The following is a 22,001-nucleotide window of genomic DNA, read 5'->3' as shown; positions in this document are numbered from 1 at the left end:
AAAATACACTAAGTGTATTAAAAATTTATAAAATTCATAAACATAAACAAAAACTAAATCGAATCACAATTGAGTCGAAATCGTTTATTGCTTAGCGTTGATGCTAGCAGTCAACTTAGCTTGAGCAACCAAGTTGGATGGAGCATCCATAACTGGCAACATGATTTCGATCATTCTGATCTTGGAGTTTTCGTTGAAGGCCTTGTCTTCACACAACTTGTTGAATTCACCAGTAGTAGCAACTCTGATAGCTTCGTAGTCCTTAGCACCGAAAGTTGGCAAGATGTCCAAGTGCTTCCAGTTTTGAATTTCGTTGTATTGAGCGGTTGGACCGTGAATCAACTTTTCGATGGTGTAACCGTCGTTGTTCAAAACGAAGATGTATGGCTTCAAGTTCCATCTGATCATGGTGGAGATTTCTTGAACAGTCAATTGCAAAGAACCGTCACCAATGAAGACAATGGTTCTCTTCTTTGGATCGATTTCTTCAGCGGCGAAAGCAGCACCTAAGGTAGCACCACCGGTGAAACCAATGGAACCCCATAGAACTTGGGAAATACCGTAAGTGTTGTTTGGGAAGTGAGTTTGGTTAATACCGAAAGCAGAGGTACCGGTTTCAGTCAAAACAATGTCACCTTCTTGCAAGAACTTACCGACTTGGTTCCATAACCATTCTTGCTTCAATGGGGTGGAAGCTGGACATTCAGCGTTGGAAGCTGGCAAAGCTGGAGCAGCAACTGGCTTGTAGTCCTTAACAGCAGCACCAATTTGAGCAACCAATTTTTGCAAAACGAATTTCATTTGGACACCTGGGAAAGAAGCCTTCTTGATTTTGGTGTGGTCAGAGTGGAATTCAACAACGTTCTTGGTTTGGTAAGAGTAAGAGAAAGAACCAGTGTTGAAATCGGACAACAAAGCACCGACAGACAAGATCAAATCAGCGGATTCAACAGCAGCCTTAACTTCTGGTCTGGACAAGGTACCGACGTAAACACCACCGAATCTTGGGTGTTGTTCGTCAATGGAACCCTTACCCATTGGGGTGACGAAACATGGGAATTGAGTGGTGTCAATCAATTGCTTAGTTTCAGCCTTGACATCGTGTCTGGAGGCACAAGCATCAGCCAAGATGATTGGGTTCTTAGCTTCCTTGACCATAGCCAAAATAGTGTCCAAAACTTCGGTTTCAGCTTCTGGGTCATTTGGTTTCAAAGACAAGTCAATTGGAGTCTTCAATAAGTCAGCTGGGACCATCAAGTCAACCATGTTAGCTGGTAAACCTAAGTAGACGGTTCTTTGGGTGATGTAAGTAGTTCTGATACATCTGTCAATTTCAGCTGGAGCGTTAGCGATGTCAGTGATCATGGCAGTGGTTTCAGAGATACAAGCAGACATTCTGTGGAAAACAGTGAAGTCACCGTTACCTAAGGTGTGGTGCAACAACAATTGCTTAGCTTGAGAAGACAAAGATGGGACACCGACGACGTGCAAGACACCGACGTGTTCAGCGTAAGAACCGGCAATACCGTTCAAAGCAGACAATTCACCGACACCGAAGGTGGTGATCAAACAAGCCATACCCTTGATTCTGGCGTAACCATCAGCAGCGTAAGCAGCGTTCAATTCGTTAGCGTTACCAGCCCATCTCATACCTGGGACTTCGTAGATTTTGTCCAACAAGGACAAGTTGAAGTCACCTGGTAAACCGAAAATGGTTTGGACTTGAACTTGCTTTAATCTTTCGAATAAGTAACGACCTAAGGTAATTTCAGACATTGTAATAATTGATTGTGAGTTGTTGAGGCTCTGGTGTTATGAGAGGAATAGTAGTAAAGATAAAATAAAATACTAAAGAGAAATGATTTGAATTGTGAATTAATATTTTGAAAAGGTATGTCTTTTATATAAATTTTTATTGATAACAAGAGAATGCATGAATTGAGAGTAATTATAAGTGTATTATTATTAGGTTTCCAGTGAAATTCATGGTGATGCCAACTGAGCAAAAGAAACAAGTGGAATTTTTTTTTCTTTTTTTTTCACTCACTATGCTTTCTTTCACACTGGATCAAAAAAAAAATAATGTCGATTCAATCACCTTAAGACATAACAAACAACACAATAGAACAACTAGAGGCACAATTGAATTTGGAATAATAAAAAATATTACTATTACAATTACGTTGGAGAATATTACACCAAAAAAAGTTTTTTTTTTATTCAAAATTAACAGGCAGTCAAGTGTATGTTTCAGTGATGAGGTATAGGATGAAACTGAAAATTATAAGAATAATTAATTGGAATTGAATATTCGATTAACAGGCAAAAAAAAGCCAAAAAAAATTAAAAAATTGATCAATTGCTCAATACAGAGACAGACAAGAGAGAGAAGGAAACGTGAATATTATGATTTTAAAAATTGATATAAATCATTTTTACGAAGACAAGGTAAGGTAAGGTAAGTTGATAGCTATCAAAAGCATTCAGTTAATTTTTTCATTAATTTATTGAATTTATTCATTCATCTCACCACCAACCCGAATCCGAATCCGATACAGTAGGATACGGTGAAACCAGACAGGTGAATATTCCAGTACCCATTAAAGTTATTGAATAAAAAGAAAACCTCTACTTCTTGTAGTAACTAGATAACTCAAATCAATAAAGCTAAGGGAATATAATGATGAGTGAGCTGTAGTGCCAGAGGTAGTAGAAAGTAGATAGAATAAATAATTCGAAATGTCAGAAGTATAATGCGAATAAGAATAAGAATAAAAATAAAAAGACAATAGGTGACAATATTTCTTGTTTCTTGCCAATTGAGTATACAACAGAGGATTAGTGGTAGAAAGAGTGTATGTGTGTGTGAAAGATGTAACGTAACGAATTGAATTTTTTATTCAACCAGGTGGGTTTTACTTCAATGGTTTTCCAACATGGATTAATCAGTCTCATCAAATCCTATACAGATAATTCACTTAAAGAGTAATTTTTCAATTATATTCTACTTAATTTATTCAAGTTGATATGAATTATGTATTCAATAAAGAAAAGAGAGAGATTAATGGATGGTGAAGTTTAGAGTAACAGCATCGTGCAGTCGAATTAGCCTCGCAATGCATTTAAATTCATACCTCTGTAATCCTAAGAGGCATCCATTCTGTAATTAAAATAATTAGTTGCCCAGCAAACATTCAAAAAAAGAATACTAGAGTAGGAAAATATAAGATAATTTACTTTTTTTATTCACTTTGAATTATGACAACATAGTTCATTTTACTGTTGATGTGATAGAGCTGGAAGTTATAAAAAAAATGTATGATGTAGAACCTTGCGAGTACTGTAAGAAGAGTAGTTAGTTGTTAATGGATGACAAAGGTACGTAGGTCGGTGAGTACGATGCTTCGTTATTGCGGTGTCCTTGAGTCTGCTTATTAGAGCACAACTGAAAAGTTTTTTTTCTTATGGATGGTTTCTTGAGAAATATTCCAAGTGGAGAGAGAGAGGCAGAGAGAGAGAGAGAGAGAGAGAGAGAGAGAGAGAGGAAATAGGAATACCAAGCAAGCGTAGTGTATATAGTTCTTGAAATCATCTTGATTAGTCGAACATGAAATTGGATAAAATTGAAACTAAAAACTTTTTTTTTCTCTCATTCAGTTACGAGGACAAGAGATGAGATGAGATGAGCTGAAATAGAGAAGTTTGCGTATCAAAATACAAGTGCAGCTGTAGGTATATGTATCAATCTGTACTTGTGTTTTCGGAAATTAAAGAACAGTGCAGTATTTACTCGTATGAATGAATTGAAACGATTCTGCCGTTGTGGAATTGACGTATATCTGTTAGAATAGAGATATATTCAGTTATGAGTGCTCTCAGTAGTTGTAACTGCTAGAGAACGGCATTAGCGTTAGCATTGGATTGGTATAGGAAATAATCAAATGAATAATGAATAAAATAAAAAAAATTGTTATGTGCATTTTAATTTTATTGATGCTATAATCGCTCAATGGTATTCAAAAAGAAACGTCAAATAGTATTTTTTTCTTTTTGGAATCCGGATTCCTCTATCTGTGTGCGGCGACAGTCTTTTCCTTAGCAAGCAATTAGTGGAAGCTCATCTTGATACGAAACAGTGGAAGCCAACTGAATGTTTTTTCGATCTTGTACTCTGTCAGGGTAATGGTAATTACCCTGGTTGTACGTTCACATACATTTTTCTTGTTCTCTATCCCTGTTGCTTCCCTTTAATTTCAAATCGAATCTTAGCTATATTCCTGATTCGTTAATAGTGTGGGATAATGCAGTATTATATTTGGTGTTATATACTGTGCCATACATAATACAATAATTTCATTTTAAGATATATTGTATTACAAATTATATGATGTTATAATGAGTGGCTAGAAATATATCTATACAACTACACTAAGGAATAAAGCATGCAAACCATTCCGTTACTCCTCCTGCACAGAACTGAACCGAAGTAAAAAGTGAAATGACACTAATAGATTTAGTTGAACTTGAATTATTGTTTGGTAATTAAAGTTATGTGACACTAATGGAAGGAGAGTGGGGTTGATTAACTGGATAATGAATATTATGATTACAGTTGATATTATATCTACATTTGATTTTTCTACTTTATATGCGGTTAAGAACTATTTTTTATTCATTTATCGTGTAGTACCTAGCCATATATAAGATTTTACATTAAATCTGGTATATACCTTATCTTATCAAACATTTATTTCCAATTTAAACTTTGAGGTTAGGTGGTATTTTCACTTCCTGCCGCTACCTTTGTATCACCAATTTTGTATTATTCGTATATACCAAGTAGTGGACTAGAAAAGGTCATGACAAAATAATGTTTGCTAGCAGCTTGTACCTATTTATATAATTGTTAACTCAATTGTGTTATCTGTATCTTAAATTAATTTATAACCAAATATAGGGTAGATGAGGGGCATGAATAACCTGTACATACAATATTATAATCATTAATCGCAATTGTACAATTTTAAATATATTCATCAGACTTACATTTTCTAACTTATCATTTCTTTTATTAAAAATATACAGATACGCACCTGGTTGATATAGTATATATTAACATATATATATTTATATATATAATAAGTAAAGATTCTTATGGATTTTGTAAAATTAGCTATGAATTTTTTGGCATTATTATTGTTATCATTTTATATTATGTTTTCCCTTAATGGGATTTTTGACTTTGGCAAAAATTAATAATATAAAAATGTATGATTGCAGTGATTGATTATTAACATTGTTCTTTATAACAGGCTTTCCTATTCTACTTCAAAGTATAATTTAACTCAGTTAAAACATACATTAAAATTGGAATTGGAAAAAGGAAAACCAAATCACCTCGTATTATAGATTTCTTGAATTAATTAAAAAAAAGTGTAACGAAAATATGATGAATTAGTTTAAAATAAGTGGGAGAATGAGATGAACCCTTATTTTTATGGGAACAATGTTCATTCTTCCACTATCTCTTTTAGTTCTTTCTTTCCACCATATCTTCTTCAATTAATCATGAAACTTACAAGTTTGAAGCAATAGCTTGCTTGATACCAGCTGGGTTGGCACCAACAACTCTGTGAACTTCCTTACCATCTTTGAAGTATAAGAAGGTTGGCATAGCAGTAACATCGTATTTTTGAGCAACATCACCAACTTCGTCAACATCAACCTTGATGAAAACAGCATCAGTGTATTCAACAGCAAACTTGTCAACCATTGGGGAGATCATCTTACATGGACCACACCAGGTAGCAAAGAAGTCAACAACGACTAATTTACCTTCAGTAGCAATAGCTTTTTCGAATTCAGCAGCAGATTTAATTTGTTGAACCATTTTTGATATTATATTATTATTTGTAGAGGGATAGGGATAGAGTTATATTTAAACTAAACAATGAATTGTTTTGATTATGATGATTTTTCTATAACAAAAGAGTTAACAATAATGCAAGAAACAAGAGACAGACAGGGTTCAAGATTTAACTAAAAATTATATCCTACCTTTTATATATTTTTTTCAATCACGCCATACCGATTTGATAAAGCTAAGTTAACGATATAATGAATATATAAAAGGCCTAGTTTAAAGCACCATCCATCATCATATTAATAATCACTTCTTCCCACTCGATTCTAACCTTCCCCTTCATGCGTATAAGAGGAAACCAAAGAGAAAATATAGAAGAAAGGGACGAGGTCTAGAGTTAGGAATCAATCAGCAAGTATAGCTAAATTGAACTACAACCACCACTACAACTACAATTGTGATTGCCATTACAAATATTTTGCATATAGCAGAACAAGAAAGACAAGGAAAATAGATTCCCAGCACTACCACCCTCATCTTGCTTTTTTTTTTCTTCTGTTCAGTCAATGTTACTTAACGAAATTCTTAACTACCAGTTGCAATTAATCAAATAATAACGATACCTAGTTTTTTTATTTTATTTTTTTTTAGTAACAAGAACCCTATACCTGCCTTTTTGATACCATTGAATAAGCTCAGATTACACATAAAAAGAGTCTTTATTGTGGCAAGAACGGTAGGTAAAAGACGGTGAAAAAAAAATCATAAGAGACAAGACAAGACAAGACAAGCTTCAACGTCTTCAACAAGTACCACCAGCAACCACCCCCTCCTCCCTGCCGTAATGTAACGTTAGTAATAAATCTTAAATTACTAAGAAATTTAAAGGTTTCTGGCCGTATCTCTTTCTTACCATTTATAACTTAAATTTTGTGATTGGGATTGGGATATTAGGACTTTGGGACTTTTTTCTATTAAGAAAAGTGGAAATTAATGTAGAAAAGGTCCTTTCTATGTGTAGATGAAATGCATTTCGCATCAGGATACGACGCCAAATGGACCAGTAAGTGCACAAGGGAGAAGTGGACTCAACTGCCAGTTAAAACAAATGTTCGAAACGTATTACTTACCTTCTCTGCACTTGCTCACACACACTTCCTCACTCTTGTTCCTCTTGGATGGTTTTACAATAACCTACGAAAGGTTCAAGAACTACTTCCATTGCAATGTTTCCAACTAGTAATGGTGATTGCTTCAGCTTTACTTTGTATATATCGTCATATTTGTGTTGAACTGCCTTCTTGTGCAATGCTCTCTTTCTCTGATTCAGCAAGATGGTATTTGCAACACTTTTTTTTTTCACTTTGTTTCCCTGATTTTGTCAGAAGAACCAAACGTTGTAGAGTTGCTTCCAAAGTTTGTTTCGGGGGTGATACGAAAGCAATAGTTACTTACATATACGTCTAAAACATAGAGATATATACACTCATGGTCTCTCTCTCTCTCTCTCCCAATAGTAGACTATAGAGAGACTGCCTTGATTAACCTCATACAGTGTGAAAAAAGTGGCCATCTTGTGGTTTTAATGGTCCCAACAGGATAGGATGGGTATACTGCGTGGGCCATATTGCACTGCAGTCTGTTCTTGTTGACTGTTGTACAAGGAACGGACATGGGGGCACATGACAAATGGTATAAATGAAAGGAAAGTACTATACACACCGACGTTATACTGTAGTGAAACGTTTATTGGGTTAAGTTTTCGTCGTACAAGTCCTATGGTGAAGGAAACATAACTATTGGGTCTAATTGGTAATAATTTTGATTCATCTAGAATGGTAAAGAATCAAAAAAAAAAATCGACTTTTGAATTCCTTAAATAGGGGATTAGATATAGTAATTCTATCCTCCTTGGGCCAGACTCTATCCACAACTAAGAGTTTAGAGTTTTCATTTAATGATGTCAAAAAAGTAAAGTAATCAATCTATTATCGTTAAATCAATGAACGTTTTTTTTTTAATAATAGGATTTCAAATTTAACGACTAGGTCTGGCTTCCTTATGGCTTCATTATGTCGAAGAAAGGAGAGAGATGGCTGGGTGAGGAAAGAATTGTAAATTCTATTCGTAAGAGCTATCAAGCCAATGAATGGTGTTGATCATATGACTTTTTTTTTTTGTGTTTTCTAGTGTCCAAGTATAGTCTGGTTCAGTTACACCATTCATCTTATTTCACCACAGTATATGCCACCTACACCTACTACTCATCTCAACTTTCCACTTGCAATATCTTTTCTTGTCACATGACTACTCTATTTTTGTCACGTTTTTGTTTTTTCTTCTGAGAAAGATATTAACGTTTAGGTAAAGAATGGGTTATTATAACGTAATGAAAACCAGTTATGAGATACTAAACAAGATCTTCTTTTGCTTCTTATCATTACTGATTACATTGCATGTTGTTGCTGTTGTATTTGTAATCTAAACATTTTATCAAGTGTGTTTCATCGATATTATTTGTTGTTACCATATCTTACATCTTCAGGTGTTTAATGTCTAACAAAGACTTGATAGTATATAGGGTTAAGTAATTTAGAGCTACACAAAAATAATAATTTCTGAATTAATTCATACAGTTATTGGTATCAATACGATCAGAAAATTGCATTGAATTTAATACCACCAACTTTAAACACCTAAGCAAATCTCCCAAGTCTCTATACCTATTGCCAGTAACGTGATTCTATACCTTTTTCAGCATTACTGGTGAATCTTTTTTGTGTGTCACTTGAACTTTTCGCGTACGCGACAATTAAATACAGATCAGAAGAAATATCGAATTTAAGAAGGAAAAAAATAAAAATAAAAATTGAAAACAAAAACAAAAACAAAAACAATGGACACATTTGAAGTTATTTACAAGTTGACGAAGGTTACCAGATTGTCAACATTGGCATTTATTGGACTGTGTGTTTGAGGTTTATGATTTTTACCGTTTACAATTGTTAATTGATTCAACCAAGCTCAGATCTACCATCTCTTTCTCTCTCCAAAATTGATTAATATTTTGGGAATAAAGCAAACAAACAACAGAACAGACCAAAAACATATAGAGGACATCCCAGTTTGGTCACACAATAAAGAACGAGAGTATCATGAGTGAACAGGATGATATCGATTTTACGAAATTGTCGTTAGATGAAAGACTAAATAATAAATTATGGAAGGCAAGATTGCATGGATATCAGGAACTTATAGAAATTTTTGAAAGAGGTAATAAGGAAAGATGTAACCAGTATTGGAAAGATCCCAATTTGTTCAGTCAGTATCTTGGCGATGCTAATGTGGTAGCACAAGAACAAGCAGTTGTCGCTTTGTCTACTCTGCTAAATCAATATTACGATAAAACTTTATCATTGCCAATAAACTCTAATAATTTTAAGCAAGTTTTGCAAGATTGGTTACCAATATTAATAGAAAAATGTTTATCTTCAACTAGAAATTTAACTAAAACAAATTCATTAAATTGCATTCTTAAATTATGTTCATTTGATAATAGCATTTTCAGTTCAATTGAAATAATTTTACCAATTCTAAACAAAAAGGGTCCTCCAAAAATTTTAATCTCCTCTTTATTGGCATTAACTGAAATCATTAAGAATTTTACTTTTATAAATATAGACGTATCAATGGCATTGCCTATATTAGTTGAAAACTTACCTAAATTAGCAGCACATGCTGATAAAAATATAAGATCAAATACAATGGATTTAATTGTAGAAATTTATGATAAATTGGGTAGAAATCAAGATATTATACAGGATTTGTTGCTAGATCAATTAAAACCTATCCAGCAACGTGATCTAATAACTTTATTTAATAAATTGCCAACTAATGATATTAATGATAACTCTGATGATAAAATAATGTTTCAATGGGAAAGGAAACAATCAATGCAGAATTTAAAGGAAAATAAAAATAGTAATGAAAATTTTGATGTAGATGAAGATGGAGATACGGTGATGGAATTTAATACAAATAATTTGAGTAAAACTTCAAAAAATCAAATAGATATAGATCCATTTACGTTATTAAAAGAAGAGACTATTTTGGATCGATTTCCAGAGGACTTTTACGGTAGGTTAGGCTCAGCAAAATGGAAAGATAGAGTTGAAGCATTACAAGAGTATTATGATAATGTGCTTATGAAAACCAAGAGAATTAGAAACGATGGCCAGGATTATTCTTTACTAATATCAACGCTTGCTTCAATTATACAGAAAGATGCAAATGTTCAAGCTGTTACAATAGCTGCACAATCGATAGATACTGTTATTGAGAAATTGAGATTACCAGGTTTTAATAAGAATTTAGTAAATCTATGTTTTATCCCACTACTTGAAAGAACAAAAGAGAAAAAACAAAGTGTAATAGAGGCAATCAGAGGTACTCTTTATTCCATAGTAAAGTACCATAACCCAATTTCAAATCATAATGAAGATTTATTACAAGAGATTTTAAAATATATGAAACACAAAATACCACAAATAAGAATGGAGAGTACTATGTTCCTCAACTATATTTTAAAGAATTATAATACTGCAGAAACCACTAAGATACTGTCGAAATATTTAGAGGAAGAAATTGTACCAAATGCAATAAAGATTGCAAATGATACACAACCATCGATTAGAAATGAAGGTTTCGAAACATTGGCTATTTTAATCAAAATCTTTATCGATTCAAATGATTACGATATTTTAAAGGATCCTCTAGATAAACTAGATAATTTGAAAAGGAAAAAAATTGAAGAAATCGTCACAACATTGCCCGAGTTTGCTCAAAATACATCCAATCCAAAAAATTTCAATGAAGAAGAAAAATTATCAACTAGCCCTTTGAATACAGACACTAACAATGTTTTTAATGGGAATAGTGTTTCTGCAAACAATTCATTTTTAAACAAATCGACCATCCCGTCTAAACGTGTTGCTACATCACCTTTGAGGAAGTTAAATACAAAAACAACTCTTCCTACTAAATCAAGTTTAGGTTCCACCCCAAGGATAGCATTACCAACAAAACCATTAAACGTAAATAGACATACCCAGCAAATGGAAAACTTTAGTGATCAAAAAATGATTAAACTTGAAGTAGAGATAAATGAACTAAAAAAAGATAAGCAAGAGTGGTTGAAAGAACGTCATAAGGTAATAGAACAATTAAATAACAATCAGAGAAAACATAATCAATTATTAAATGAGATTGAAATGTTGAAGAAACAGTTACAAAATTCTCAAACTACATTACATGAAAAAAATTTACAACTAAGATCTAAAGAATTACAACTCAATAAACTCCAGGATCGAATTACTCAATTGGAAGGACATAATAATAATTATCAACCAAATCAAAATATTCCTTCTTCTTCATCTTCATCTTTGTCTAATGGAAGATTATTTTCTAATAGCTTAGATGCAAGAGTTTTACATTCTGAAAAACCATTAGGCACTTATAACAAAATTGGACACACCAGAACTGGAAGTGCCTCAAGTGACGATCTTCCCCATCGTGTAGATTTATTACAGATTGATTCAAGTTCCAATGTGAATGATACATTTGTCAATGAGGAAAGTTGGAAAAGAGCTGCAGAAGTTACTTCACAATTGAAAGCTAGAATTGAAAGAATGAGGGAAAAATCAAGAGGAATAGGTAATTAAAATTACATATATAAAAGTTAATTAAACTTTAATGGATATTATATATTTATTACAATATAAGTGATTTAGGGAACTGAATTAAAATTTTTCTATATCTATCTTATGCGATTATTATTTTTACGGTTTAGCTTATAAGGTTTATTTCCTGCTGGGAAACGTGGTATGTTTTCATGGAATGTATCTTTCTCTTTGAGTAGTATTCTAAGTCTAGCCTGAATTTTCCTTAAAGTATGGATATCCAATTGTTTTAGTTGCATATGGCTTAGCATTTCATTGAAAATTCTATTCAAATTGCTTGTTGTCTTTTGAGAATCATCTCCTTCAGTTATACATTTGCTTATTCTGAATTTAAACTTTTTGAGTAAAGATTTAAACTCTATCAATTGTTTCCTCTTTTTAGAAAGCATTGTTTTCATATTACTAATGACAACTTCATCATATTTTCTTTGTGAATCTGATTTGGCTGCGAAATTGTGAGGAATCATCGAATTTGAAACGTTTACAGAATCTTCATATCGCGATTCAATATGGAAATTATTTGAAGTATCCTCTGTTACAGCTCTGTTTTCAATTTGGAAACTTTTGTCTATATAATGCGTTCCATAATTAGTGCTATGAGGAATGTTATGTCTTGTATCATTAATAGTTATGTTTTCATTATGCTTAGCCTCGTGTGCTGTCGTGTATGTATGTGGATTATAGTAATCGATTCTTACAAATCTATTGTTAAAAAATGGAACTGTTGAATTGTATAATGCAGCAGCAGCGGATTCTTTTTTAAATTGAACCACTGCTGAATTATTATCATCTTTCAATAGCTTTGAATTAGTAATTATACCATAAAATTTGAACTGTCTAAAAACTTTCCCTATGTAGTAACAGTCTTTGGGAATATTACTGATGATAATTGAATTTTTTGAAGCTTCTATATTCTTGATGCCGGTTTCCAGGTCGTTGTGGATGTCATTGTGGATGTCGTTGTGGATTTCCTTATCGTTGTCTTTATTGTTATAGTTCGAATCTTGTACAAGCGTAGTAATAGGTTCTTGACCACCACTGGCGTTTAATGATCCACTATCGTCCCTCACTGGGGTACGTTCTTCAATTTTCGGCACCGACGAACTTCTATCATCTTCTGGTTTCCCATCAAGTCTCAGATTATATAAGAAATCGTACAAATCTCTCTCGAAGGGACCATTAGCATCTACGATTCCTTCCAGTACTTCTTTCAAATTTCTGATAAAAGTTGCACTATCATCAATATTGCAATGGTCACTAGTGACATATTCCAAGACAAAGGACTTTAGTAATTGGGGATCAGCCCTGGAAATAGCAGGAACTATTGTAATCAACCATTTATCCAAAGCAGCATATTCCTCGTTCTTCAATTTCATTATGATATCAGGTGTTGCTTGTATTTCTGATCTATGGTATTCCTGTTCCTCGCTGTCTCTCTCTTTCTACTGCAAAATAAACCAAACAAAGTCGAATGATATGCAATATAGTAGCCATGAGCACTGCAACTGACCACTTTAGAAGTGTATCCGACAGCATCCAGTCATTGTAGTTGCTGTCAAAGCCCATCATTTTAAGCTTCATCTCAAGAGCTGTGCGTGTATGGGTAGGTATCTACAAGTTCTCCGTTTCGAATTCTCGATTCGATATTCCGGGTAACTACACATGACCTTTTTTTCATTTTTCATTTTTCCATCCTTCCTGCGTTCCTTTCAGTGCATGTGCCAGTGAGGGAAACATCCATCCATGCTGAAAAAATTATATTATGCCATCCCATACCATCCCATACCATAAGAAATCACCTTACCTCATCGTAGTCATTGAATAGAAACATATCATCAACACAAGGACATTAGACCTACCATCTAATATCTAAACATACTAGACATCTTCATAAACTCAAAATTCTTATTAACCAATCAATTCATCCTGCCAGCAACAAAATTCAATCCCTGGTTAGAGAGATATCCTCCCCATTCGATTCGAAACTCTTGACCCTTCCTTTGTCCCCTATCCCTTTCCAGGAACAACTTCACTTATATAACAACAAACAGCAACAGCAATAGAGTAAAACAGCAAAACTACTTCATTGAGTTCATCTTAATCTTGTCTGAAGGATATCAAACGTATTGGCATCGTCTTATATCTGTTTTGAAGATACCAACACACTCCAAAAGCTTCAAATTAACAAAGTTTAAACCCAACTGGCATTAGCATCCCAACTGCTTATAAATATAATTCAAAGAGAGGGAGGGAAAACAAGACCTTAATAAAAGGGATATATACATTTCACAACAAGAGGGAAACTACAATAGTAACTACAACAGCATTATGTTATACTTAGCACATAGTTTAGAACAATTAAACGACCTGATCAACACCAAAGGTGAACTGGTAGTTGTCGAATACTATCGTACTTATTGTACAAGTTGTCAAATAATGGATTCTGTAATATTACAATATGCAAGAGAATTCGAAGCAAATTTAAAATTAGTTAAAGTAGATATCGATAAAGTTCATGTTCCAAATGCTGATTCGATAACTGTAACACCAACTTTTGATTTCTATAAAGATGGTATTAATTTTAGTCAGTTTGTTGGTTCTGACCCTGTTGGTCTTAAAAAAGTAATCGCTTCTCATGTTTAAACTGATTTAAAGAACAAACAAAGAACAAAGTAAAGTATTTTATATTCTATATTCTACACTCTACATTCTACATTCTACATTTTATATTCTATATTCTATATTCTATTTATCCCATCAAGCAACAACAGCCATCTATTCTATTTTTTGTTGTTATTTTTACATAAGTTAGGCAAATTAAATAAGTAATATAGTCTAGTATTAATTTCTATATACTTTAAAGTATTGCTAAGTCGACAATCTGATTCTATTGACGATATATTAGTTATAGCTTCCCCTAGAGGTACAACAGAGAGATTTTAGTTATGTCCATGTCAAAGTTACGTATTTTGGTGCCTGTTAAAAGGGTCATTGATTATCAGATCAGACCAAGAGTCCTAAATAATGCCATTGACAGCAAGACTATTAAGTTCAGTATTAATCCATTCGATGATATTGCTGTCGAAGAAGCAGTAAGAATCAGAGAGAAGAACAAAGATTTGGTAGAATTGATCCATTCTGTTTCTATTGGACCAACTAAAGCTCAAGATGTTTTAAGAACTTGTTTGGCTAAAGGTGTCGATACTTCAACTTTAGTGGATTCTGGTGAACAGCAGTTGGAACCTTTGTCTGTAGCTAAGATTCTAAAGGAAATTGTAATGAAGAACAATTCAAATTTAGTAATACTAGGTAAACAGGCCATCGATGACGATAGTAACAATACCGGTCAGATGTTGGCTGGTTTGCTAAGTTGGCCACAAGCCACTAACGCTGCAAAAATCGAATTCCTTGAAGATAACACAAAGGTTAAGATTGTTCGTGAAATTGATGGCGGTGAAGAGACTTTGATCTCTTCATTACCACTAGTTATAACTACTGATCTAAGATTAAATACTCCAAGGTATGTCAGTTTACAAAACATGATGAAAGCTAAGAAGAAGCCAATCGAAAAATTAAAGTTATCAGATTTTAATAATATTGATACTACACAAAGGTTGAAAACTATTTCTATCGAAGAACCCAAACCAAGAGAAAATGGTATCATGGTCAATTCTGTAGATGAACTGGTGACTTCTTTGAAAAATGCAAAAGCTATTGAATAATCTTCTTTTATTTTTATTCATCCTGTGTATACTCAAATCAATCTCTTTTATAACAAATTCCTATCCTTTTCACTCAGTCAATATATGTATATATGAAATTAAATCTCTTTTTACTATAGTATTTTAGATTTCTTTAAAATAAACTATCAATCGAGACCTCTGTGGCTACAAATCCACACCATTAGGAAACATTCAGAGTTAGCTCGCAACATCTGCTTGCTGTCTCAACGATTGACACATTCCCCTCACGGCTGTAATATACTACTAAGTACAAATTTCATTTCATTTTGTCAATCTTGAATCAATGTCCAGATCCAAATTAATCAACGACCACTAACACATCGTATTTTCTCCCAAATGGCATACTCATCCTCAATTCTATTCTTGGTGTCTTTCAAAGGTGTAACACTTTCATTACTTAAATCATCAGCTTCATCATACCCATCGTCTAGAAGCCCACAGGAAACCACTTCACTGCCTCGAAGCAATTGAACTGCCTGTACTACACCGGAAGAACCAAACCGATCATGGACCTGAGACAAGACCAGATTCGTATTCTTATCGAAACCTTCTAAAGTTGCCAATAAGCATCGTCCCTCAGTTGTGATGATAACTATCTTCTTGTTCAAGTAATCTTTCAATAATGGCGACATCTAAAATAAACAATTTTTAGCAGAATCTGACACAACAAAACCAAACAAAACAAAACCAAATCAAACTCAACTGAACAACAACTCAATGGCCTCCTGATGAGGGTTTATCCTAAATTCTAGCTTCCAATTTCATTAATCCATCAAGTTGTTTAAATAAACTTCAAAACGATTTGAATATTCATCTCTTTAAAGGTGAAAAATTGTCCTTAACGATACAAATTAAAAGAATTGGTGATAGTTAAAGATGAGTTTTAAAAAGAGATAAAAGTACATAAAGAGTAGTTTTCACCATTGAATAGGTAGAGTTGAACGTGTATAGACTGCTATACAAGTGTATTTATAAGAAACTGTTGTTTTTATTGCTTTGTGAGAATTTGAACTGAGAAGTTTCCAATAGTTCAACCAGTTACAAAATAACGAGTGGGAACAAACAAAGGGAAAAATCGAATCCGCTAGTGTTTGTTATTTAGAAAGATTAATTGATTTTAGAGCCATGGATACTGAATCAATTTTACCAGAACCGTGGACTATCAGGTATAGTAGATCCAAGAAACGAGAATATTTTTTCAATCCAGAGACTAAAGCTTCTCAATGGGAGGCACCAGAAGGAGTTGATGAAGATAAATTGAGATCATTTTTAGAGACTCATCCATTGAGAGTAAGATGTTTGCATCTTTTGATCAAACATAAGGAATCCAGAAGACCAGCATCTCATAGATCAGAGGATATTACTATTAGTAAAGAAGAAGCCATTGAAGAATTAAAGGGGTATCAAGAGAAATTGAAGAACGATCCAACTTTATTCGAAGAGTTGGCTAAAGAGCGTTCTGATTGTTCATCATTCAAGAGAGGAGGTGATTTAGGATATTTTGGTAAAGGTGAAATGCAACCTAGTTTTGAGAAAGCTGCATTCAAATTAAAGATCAATGAAATCAGTGATATTGTCGAATCTGACAGCGGTGTTCATCTAATCAAAAGGGTAGCATAAACATAATTGGTTTTAACCCTCGCTCACGCCTCCCCACCCCCCCAAATCAATTCGTTGATCCTATGAACAGAAACTATTTTATAATTAAACTCAACCAAATATGCAATAATTCAATTGTGAATTGTTTCGTTAACCAAAAATGTTTTTTTTATTATTCTTTTATTATTGTATTTATTAATTTATTTAAATTTCAACCAGGGAAATAGGAACAGAAATAGGACTAGACCAAACTAGATCAGACTAACAGTCTCCAATCTTGTAATCTAACCTTTATACCATCGGTTTCTTCCCTCCCATCGTCATCCTCATCATCATCAATAGTCCATTTGCCTGTATTGCTGACACTTCATCATCCTTAACTATGTACCAATAGTAATAAATCACACATCGTACACAACGACGACACATCATTAGGAAATGCAGATACATCATCATCATCATCGATATAAATCGATTCGAAGCATTTAAAGAACAGTTGACCAAACAATGAGCTTTATTGGTTTAAAAGGGTTATTTTGCTGGTAGATTGGGATACAAGGAAGCATACATCTGTTGCTGGATCAAGGTTTGGTGTAGTGCAGTTTATTTGGCGAGCGAACAGTTGCTTTTGTGCTTATCAAGGAGATTCTACTGATTTTTTATATTTTTTTGTTCGGTTCACAAATAATAGACCAAGAATTGTGTCGACTATATCCATTCAGGTATTGATTTCCCAGAGTTATATACCTTCAGTCTGTGGTCAATTGATTTGATTATCGAATTCATTCGTGTGATCTTTCCAATAACAATAACAATAAAAAAAATTTGGGTCGGCAAACTATTCTATACTACTGGTATTTGTATGATCACATTGTTAAAGGGAAATCTGATACTTTATATTTGTGGCTATACTTAGAGAACAACAACACAAACTCATAGTTAACTGAATTGTTTGTTTGTTTGTGTGTTTTTAAATTTTTTGATTTTATTTTTTTTTCCTGCACAGAGGTAGTAGCTATCCATTCTATCTGATACCTTAATTACAATTGTCGCTATTGTTTATCTCTGATTTGTTTTTTTAGTTTCTATCTTAGTTTCAATCATGTCAAAAGGGTCGAGACGAGCTGCTCTTTCCAAAAGACTATCCAGTTCTTCTTTAAGTAACTTGTTCAAATTGAACAAAAGAAAACGGTCACTGGATGATGACGATGAGGTTTCTTCCAGTGATACATCGACTTCAAATTCTCATAATGGGAAAAGTGGAATTGATTCCGGTAATCCTATAAAACGTCGTCGTTTAAGCCAATCTAATGAACAAATGGAATTTTTAAATCGTGAAAAGATATTGGACGAGTCTTTGCCTGAAGACTTACGTAAATTTAGGCCAACTGGGTTCCCATTCAATTTACCTCCCACTGATAGACCAATACGTATATATGCCGATGGTGTTTTCGATTTGTTCCATTTGGGTCATATGAAACAATTGGAACAATGTAAGAAGTCTTTCCCAAATGTTACTCTTATCTGTGGTGTTCCTAGTGATAAAATTACTCATAAATTGAAAGGGTTAACTGTGTTATCCGATGAACAACGTTGCGAAACTCTAAGACATTGTAAATGGGTAGATGAGGTTGTCCCTGATGCTCCTTGGTGTGTCACACCAAAATTTTTAGACGAGCACGATATCGACTATGTCGCACATGATGATATTCCATATGTCAGCGCAGATTCAGATGATATCTACAAACCAATTAAAGAAATGGGTAAGTTCTTAACAACTCAAAGAACCGAAGGTATTTCAACAAGTGACATCATTACAAAAATTATTAGAGATTACGATAAATATCTAATGAGAAATTTCGCTAGAGGTGCTACTAGACAAGAATTAAACGTCTCGTGGTTAAAAAAAAATGAATTGGATTTCAAAAAACATATCAGCGAATTCAGATCTTATTTCAAGAAAAATCAAGAACATATAAATAATGCTTCAAGGGACTTATATTTCGAAGTAAGAGAAATGTTACTAAAGAAAACATTAGGTAATAAATTGTATTCAAAATTAGCAGGCAGCGAGAATGATAAAGATATCAACGGCTTAGCTAATACTGGAAAATTTATTAAAGACTTTGTAGATAGAAAAAGAAGACTAATAAAGGAAGATTCACCTGCCAGTGAATTCGCTTCTCAATACACTGGCGAGAAGTTTGGATCTAATCGTAGAAAGCGTGCCCATCAATCTGAGGAAGACGAAGAAGACGAAGATGATAATGACGACAATGATAATGAATCTAGTGATGGGCAGAATGTCGAAGAAGAACATTCAGAAAAGGAAAGTCCATCTTCAAATGATGACGAATAAAGCTATGGTTTAGAAAAACTTTTTATTATTTTATTTCATGATATTAAACTTTATTTTATTTTTAACTTCTGTTAATAACAATTTCAACTCTTTATTTTTTTGTACATGACTCCATATTAACGATAAACAAACTAAGATTTATATAACCAATTTCATATATTTCATAAATTTTGATCAATTTATATTTATAAAAATTATTATACAACGATTCAGATACCTATAAATATCTATATTTGTTACTCTATATGATATGATGTTATTCTAAATATTAAGTAATGCTGGTTATGGATGCTGAAATATTCTCTGCATTTTTTTTTTCTTTTTGATTTCACTCTTTTTTCTTGCTATAGTACTTGTTATAATACATTAATTTATTTTGCAGAAGATTTTGCTACTCTATGGGCAGCATGCTTTCTTAACTCATTGTCCATCAATTCTCTCACTCTATGGGCACCCGCTATACCTATAGCTAATACACTTTCTAATCTATCCAATGGGATCTTATCTTCCACAGAAAGAAGTGACAATTTTTCACTTTTACCAATGACACCCAAAGTGACTGTACTCATTGCATTTTCTTCCAAAGTATTTACATCTAATAATGGAGTTGTATCATATAAACCAATGGAAATAGCACTAACATAATCATACATAGCTATACCAGAATCGATCAATGCTAAAGTGATACTATTGATTAAAGAACCTAATATACCACCATCTTGTTGTAAAACATGGATTTCAATATCTATTAAAGTTCTTGGATAAAGATGTAACATAACATTTTTTTCAAAAGTACGAACTAATGCAGTTTGCATCTCTAATACACGTCTTTCATTCTTATGACTTGATTTACTTCTCTCCATCTTGGAAAATTTTGTAATATTTACTGTGATATTCAATGAGGCCTTTGTAGCATCTAATTGGGAACGCAAAATCGGTTCCTGAGGACCCTTCACCAAAGTAACAATCTTATTATTACCTTGTTCCAAATATGATGAACCATCTGATGCATGTGCATGGGTATTAATTGAACATTCGAATCGACGAAGTTCATTCCATCTACGACCATCTAATCTTAATCCCTCTGGGGAGTACAATTCAAATCTTGACATCACTAAACAAAAACAAACCCAGCAATTTTAACACACACACACACAAACTCCCAATCACCCAGTTAAAAGATATCCTAGTTGCTTTAACTATCCAGTTTATCACTCTAAGCAACTAGTTACATTCGATGATGATGATGTTTGATCTTTAAATTTCAAATTTTTATCATATCGCCATATTAAAAATTGATGCCATGGTGAAAAAACAGTTGAATTTCAAGAACTATATAATTAATAGGTGACAGTAAATGAATTATGATATATAAATGAAGTATATAGACTGATACTTTTGATTATGTATTACTTAAGTTTTTTAGATAATGTTTTCTTTGATTGTATTTTTGCAGAACCCTTAATATCTTGTATACACTGGCCTAATAACCAAATATTTCCCAAGAAAAAAGCTACTGCTGTGATGAAGATACCTGGAAAGAAGACATTTTCACCTTTAAATTCTAGTAGATATCCTTGTGATAACCAAGCAGCCTGTGTGATGACCCATACTAGGATCATTACGATACCTTTCTGCTTTGAGATTGTAGTGTTAACCAGTAGGAATGGCAAGAAAATTAGATACCAGATGAAATATTGTGACGTACAAACTTTGTTGTATGTTACAAACGCAAATGTTTCAACGAATAGAACCTTTAATAAGGTTAAAAAGGTGGGATTGTAGTACACTAGAATGGATACAGTGAAGGTCATCAATAGTTGTGGTAGAAATGCAAATTTTGATAATGAAGTAAAAGTTGTGGAATTGGTATTGTTAATTGCGGAATCAAAATATAATAGAATGTTCCACAATGAGAAATTATGTCTGTGATCAGATCTATAGAAATGATAGATGTACGAATGTTCCAAGAATTCCTGGCCATAAATGGAATACATCATGTATCCTAACATAATCGTTGTAATTAAAGTAGATAAACCCATTTTCAATAACTTGCTAAACCATTTGGGAGTACGATATATGTATAATGCTATAGGTAATGAATAAATTATTGGATAGATTTTGAAATGAATCGATAACCCATAGACTAATCCTGATAATATATATTTTCCCTTTTGCAAATAATAAATTGATAACAGAATTAGGAAAGATAAAACACTTTCAGCATTACCACGAGTACTGATAGTGATAACCATAGGGTTTAGAAGCCAAATACTGCTCAAAATCAATAATTTAGAGTTGGAAATCTTGGAGTTTTGTTTAATCAATTTCATTATTATAATACCAGAAAATAAATCAAATAAGACAAATAGCAACTTACCAAAATCAAACCAATTTAAATGGAAATTGAATGATAACAACCAACTCAAAAGTGGTGTATAACGGTAAGTGTCCCTCAAATAAGGAGATGCACCATGGTATACATACATAGCAGCATCATGGAATACAAAATAATCAATATCAGTATATTTCACTTGAAAGTTTGCATCTTGATAAATTCCATACACGTAAAACACCAATCGTAATACAAATGCTGAAATCAACAGCAACCTTTCATTCAAACCAGCCATGGAATCTCGATACCTACTCTCAGAACCCAATTCTCATCAAGTTTGAACTACTACTCTTCATTTATCAAT

The 22,001-nt window shown here is 33.1% G+C and overlaps 11 protein-coding genes across 11 annotated transcripts; 5 read left to right on the top strand and 6 right to left on the bottom strand.

The window, feature by feature from the left end:
• Positions 1–84: 84 nt before the first annotated feature.
• Positions 85–1,776, bottom strand: PDC1 (indolepyruvate decarboxylase 1; the record flags this gene model as incomplete). The annotated part of the gene is made up of 1 exon (XM_001645740.1): positions 85–1,776. The coding sequence occupies one exon, from the start codon at positions 1,774–1,776 to the stop codon at positions 85–87; it is 1,692 nt and encodes a 563-aa protein (XP_001645790.1).
• A 3,799-nt stretch (positions 1,777–5,575) lies between these two features.
• Kpol_1010p47 (thioredoxin) lies at positions 5,576–5,890 on the bottom strand (the record flags this gene model as incomplete). The annotated part of the gene is made up of 1 exon (XM_001645739.1): positions 5,576–5,890. The coding sequence occupies one exon, from the start codon at positions 5,888–5,890 to the stop codon at positions 5,576–5,578; it is 315 nt and encodes a 104-aa protein (XP_001645789.1).
• A 3,128-nt stretch (positions 5,891–9,018) lies between these two features.
• Positions 9,019–11,583, top strand: STU2 (Stu2p; the record flags this gene model as incomplete). Its single annotated transcript, XM_001645738.1, has 1 exon — positions 9,019–11,583. The coding sequence occupies one exon, from the start codon at positions 9,019–9,021 to the stop codon at positions 11,581–11,583; it is 2,565 nt and encodes an 854-aa protein (XP_001645788.1).
• Positions 11,584–11,678: 95 nt separating this feature from the next.
• On the bottom strand, positions 11,679–12,977 carry Kpol_1010p45 (RNA-binding protein; the record flags this gene model as incomplete). Its single annotated transcript, XM_001645737.1, has 1 exon — positions 11,679–12,977. One exon carries the CDS (start codon positions 12,975–12,977, stop codon positions 11,679–11,681), a length of 1,299 nt encoding a protein of 432 aa, XP_001645787.1.
• A 952-nt stretch (positions 12,978–13,929) lies between these two features.
• Positions 13,930–14,244, top strand: Kpol_1010p44 (thioredoxin family protein; the record flags this gene model as incomplete). The annotated part of the gene is made up of 1 exon (XM_001645736.1): positions 13,930–14,244. One exon carries the CDS (start codon positions 13,930–13,932, stop codon positions 14,242–14,244), a length of 315 nt encoding a protein of 104 aa, XP_001645786.1.
• Positions 14,245–14,546: 302 nt separating this feature from the next.
• CIR1 (Cir1p) lies at positions 14,547–15,323 on the top strand (the record flags this gene model as incomplete). Its single annotated transcript, XM_001645735.1, has 1 exon — positions 14,547–15,323. The coding sequence occupies one exon, from the start codon at positions 14,547–14,549 to the stop codon at positions 15,321–15,323; it is 777 nt and encodes a 258-aa protein (XP_001645785.1).
• A 323-nt stretch (positions 15,324–15,646) lies between these two features.
• On the bottom strand, positions 15,647–15,976 carry LSM8 (U4/U6-U5 snRNP complex subunit LSM8; the record flags this gene model as incomplete). The annotated part of the gene is made up of 1 exon (XM_001645734.1): positions 15,647–15,976. One exon carries the CDS (start codon positions 15,974–15,976, stop codon positions 15,647–15,649), a length of 330 nt encoding a protein of 109 aa, XP_001645784.1.
• Positions 15,977–16,469: 493 nt separating this feature from the next.
• ESS1 (peptidylprolyl isomerase ESS1) lies at positions 16,470–16,964 on the top strand (the record flags this gene model as incomplete). The annotated part of the gene is made up of 1 exon (XM_001645733.1): positions 16,470–16,964. One exon carries the CDS (start codon positions 16,470–16,472, stop codon positions 16,962–16,964), a length of 495 nt encoding a protein of 164 aa, XP_001645783.1.
• Positions 16,965–18,045: 1,081 nt separating this feature from the next.
• PCT1 (choline-phosphate cytidylyltransferase) lies at positions 18,046–19,302 on the top strand (the record flags this gene model as incomplete). Its single annotated transcript, XM_001645732.1, has 1 exon — positions 18,046–19,302. The coding sequence occupies one exon, from the start codon at positions 18,046–18,048 to the stop codon at positions 19,300–19,302; it is 1,257 nt and encodes a 418-aa protein (XP_001645782.1).
• A 371-nt stretch (positions 19,303–19,673) lies between these two features.
• On the bottom strand, positions 19,674–20,414 carry SKI6 (exosome non-catalytic core subunit SKI6; the record flags this gene model as incomplete). Its single annotated transcript, XM_001645731.1, has 1 exon — positions 19,674–20,414. The coding sequence occupies one exon, from the start codon at positions 20,412–20,414 to the stop codon at positions 19,674–19,676; it is 741 nt and encodes a 246-aa protein (XP_001645781.1).
• Positions 20,415–20,711: 297 nt separating this feature from the next.
• On the bottom strand, positions 20,712–21,932 carry GPI14 (glycosylphosphatidylinositol-alpha 1,4 mannosyltransferase I; the record flags this gene model as incomplete). The annotated part of the gene is made up of 1 exon (XM_001645730.1): positions 20,712–21,932. One exon carries the CDS (start codon positions 21,930–21,932, stop codon positions 20,712–20,714), a length of 1,221 nt encoding a protein of 406 aa, XP_001645780.1.
• Positions 21,933–22,001: the final 69 nt, after the last annotated feature.

The sequence above is a fragment of the Vanderwaltozyma polyspora genome, genomic scaffold, assembly GCF_000150035.1.
Source record: "Vanderwaltozyma polyspora DSM 70294 KpolScaffold1010 genomic scaffold, whole genome shotgun sequence".
In the NCBI taxonomy this organism is placed as follows: Eukaryota; Fungi; Ascomycota; class Saccharomycetes; order Saccharomycetales; family Saccharomycetaceae; genus Vanderwaltozyma; species Vanderwaltozyma polyspora.
The sequence above is the reverse complement of the archived record's forward strand: the minus strand, read 5'-3'. Positions and strand labels throughout refer to the sequence as shown.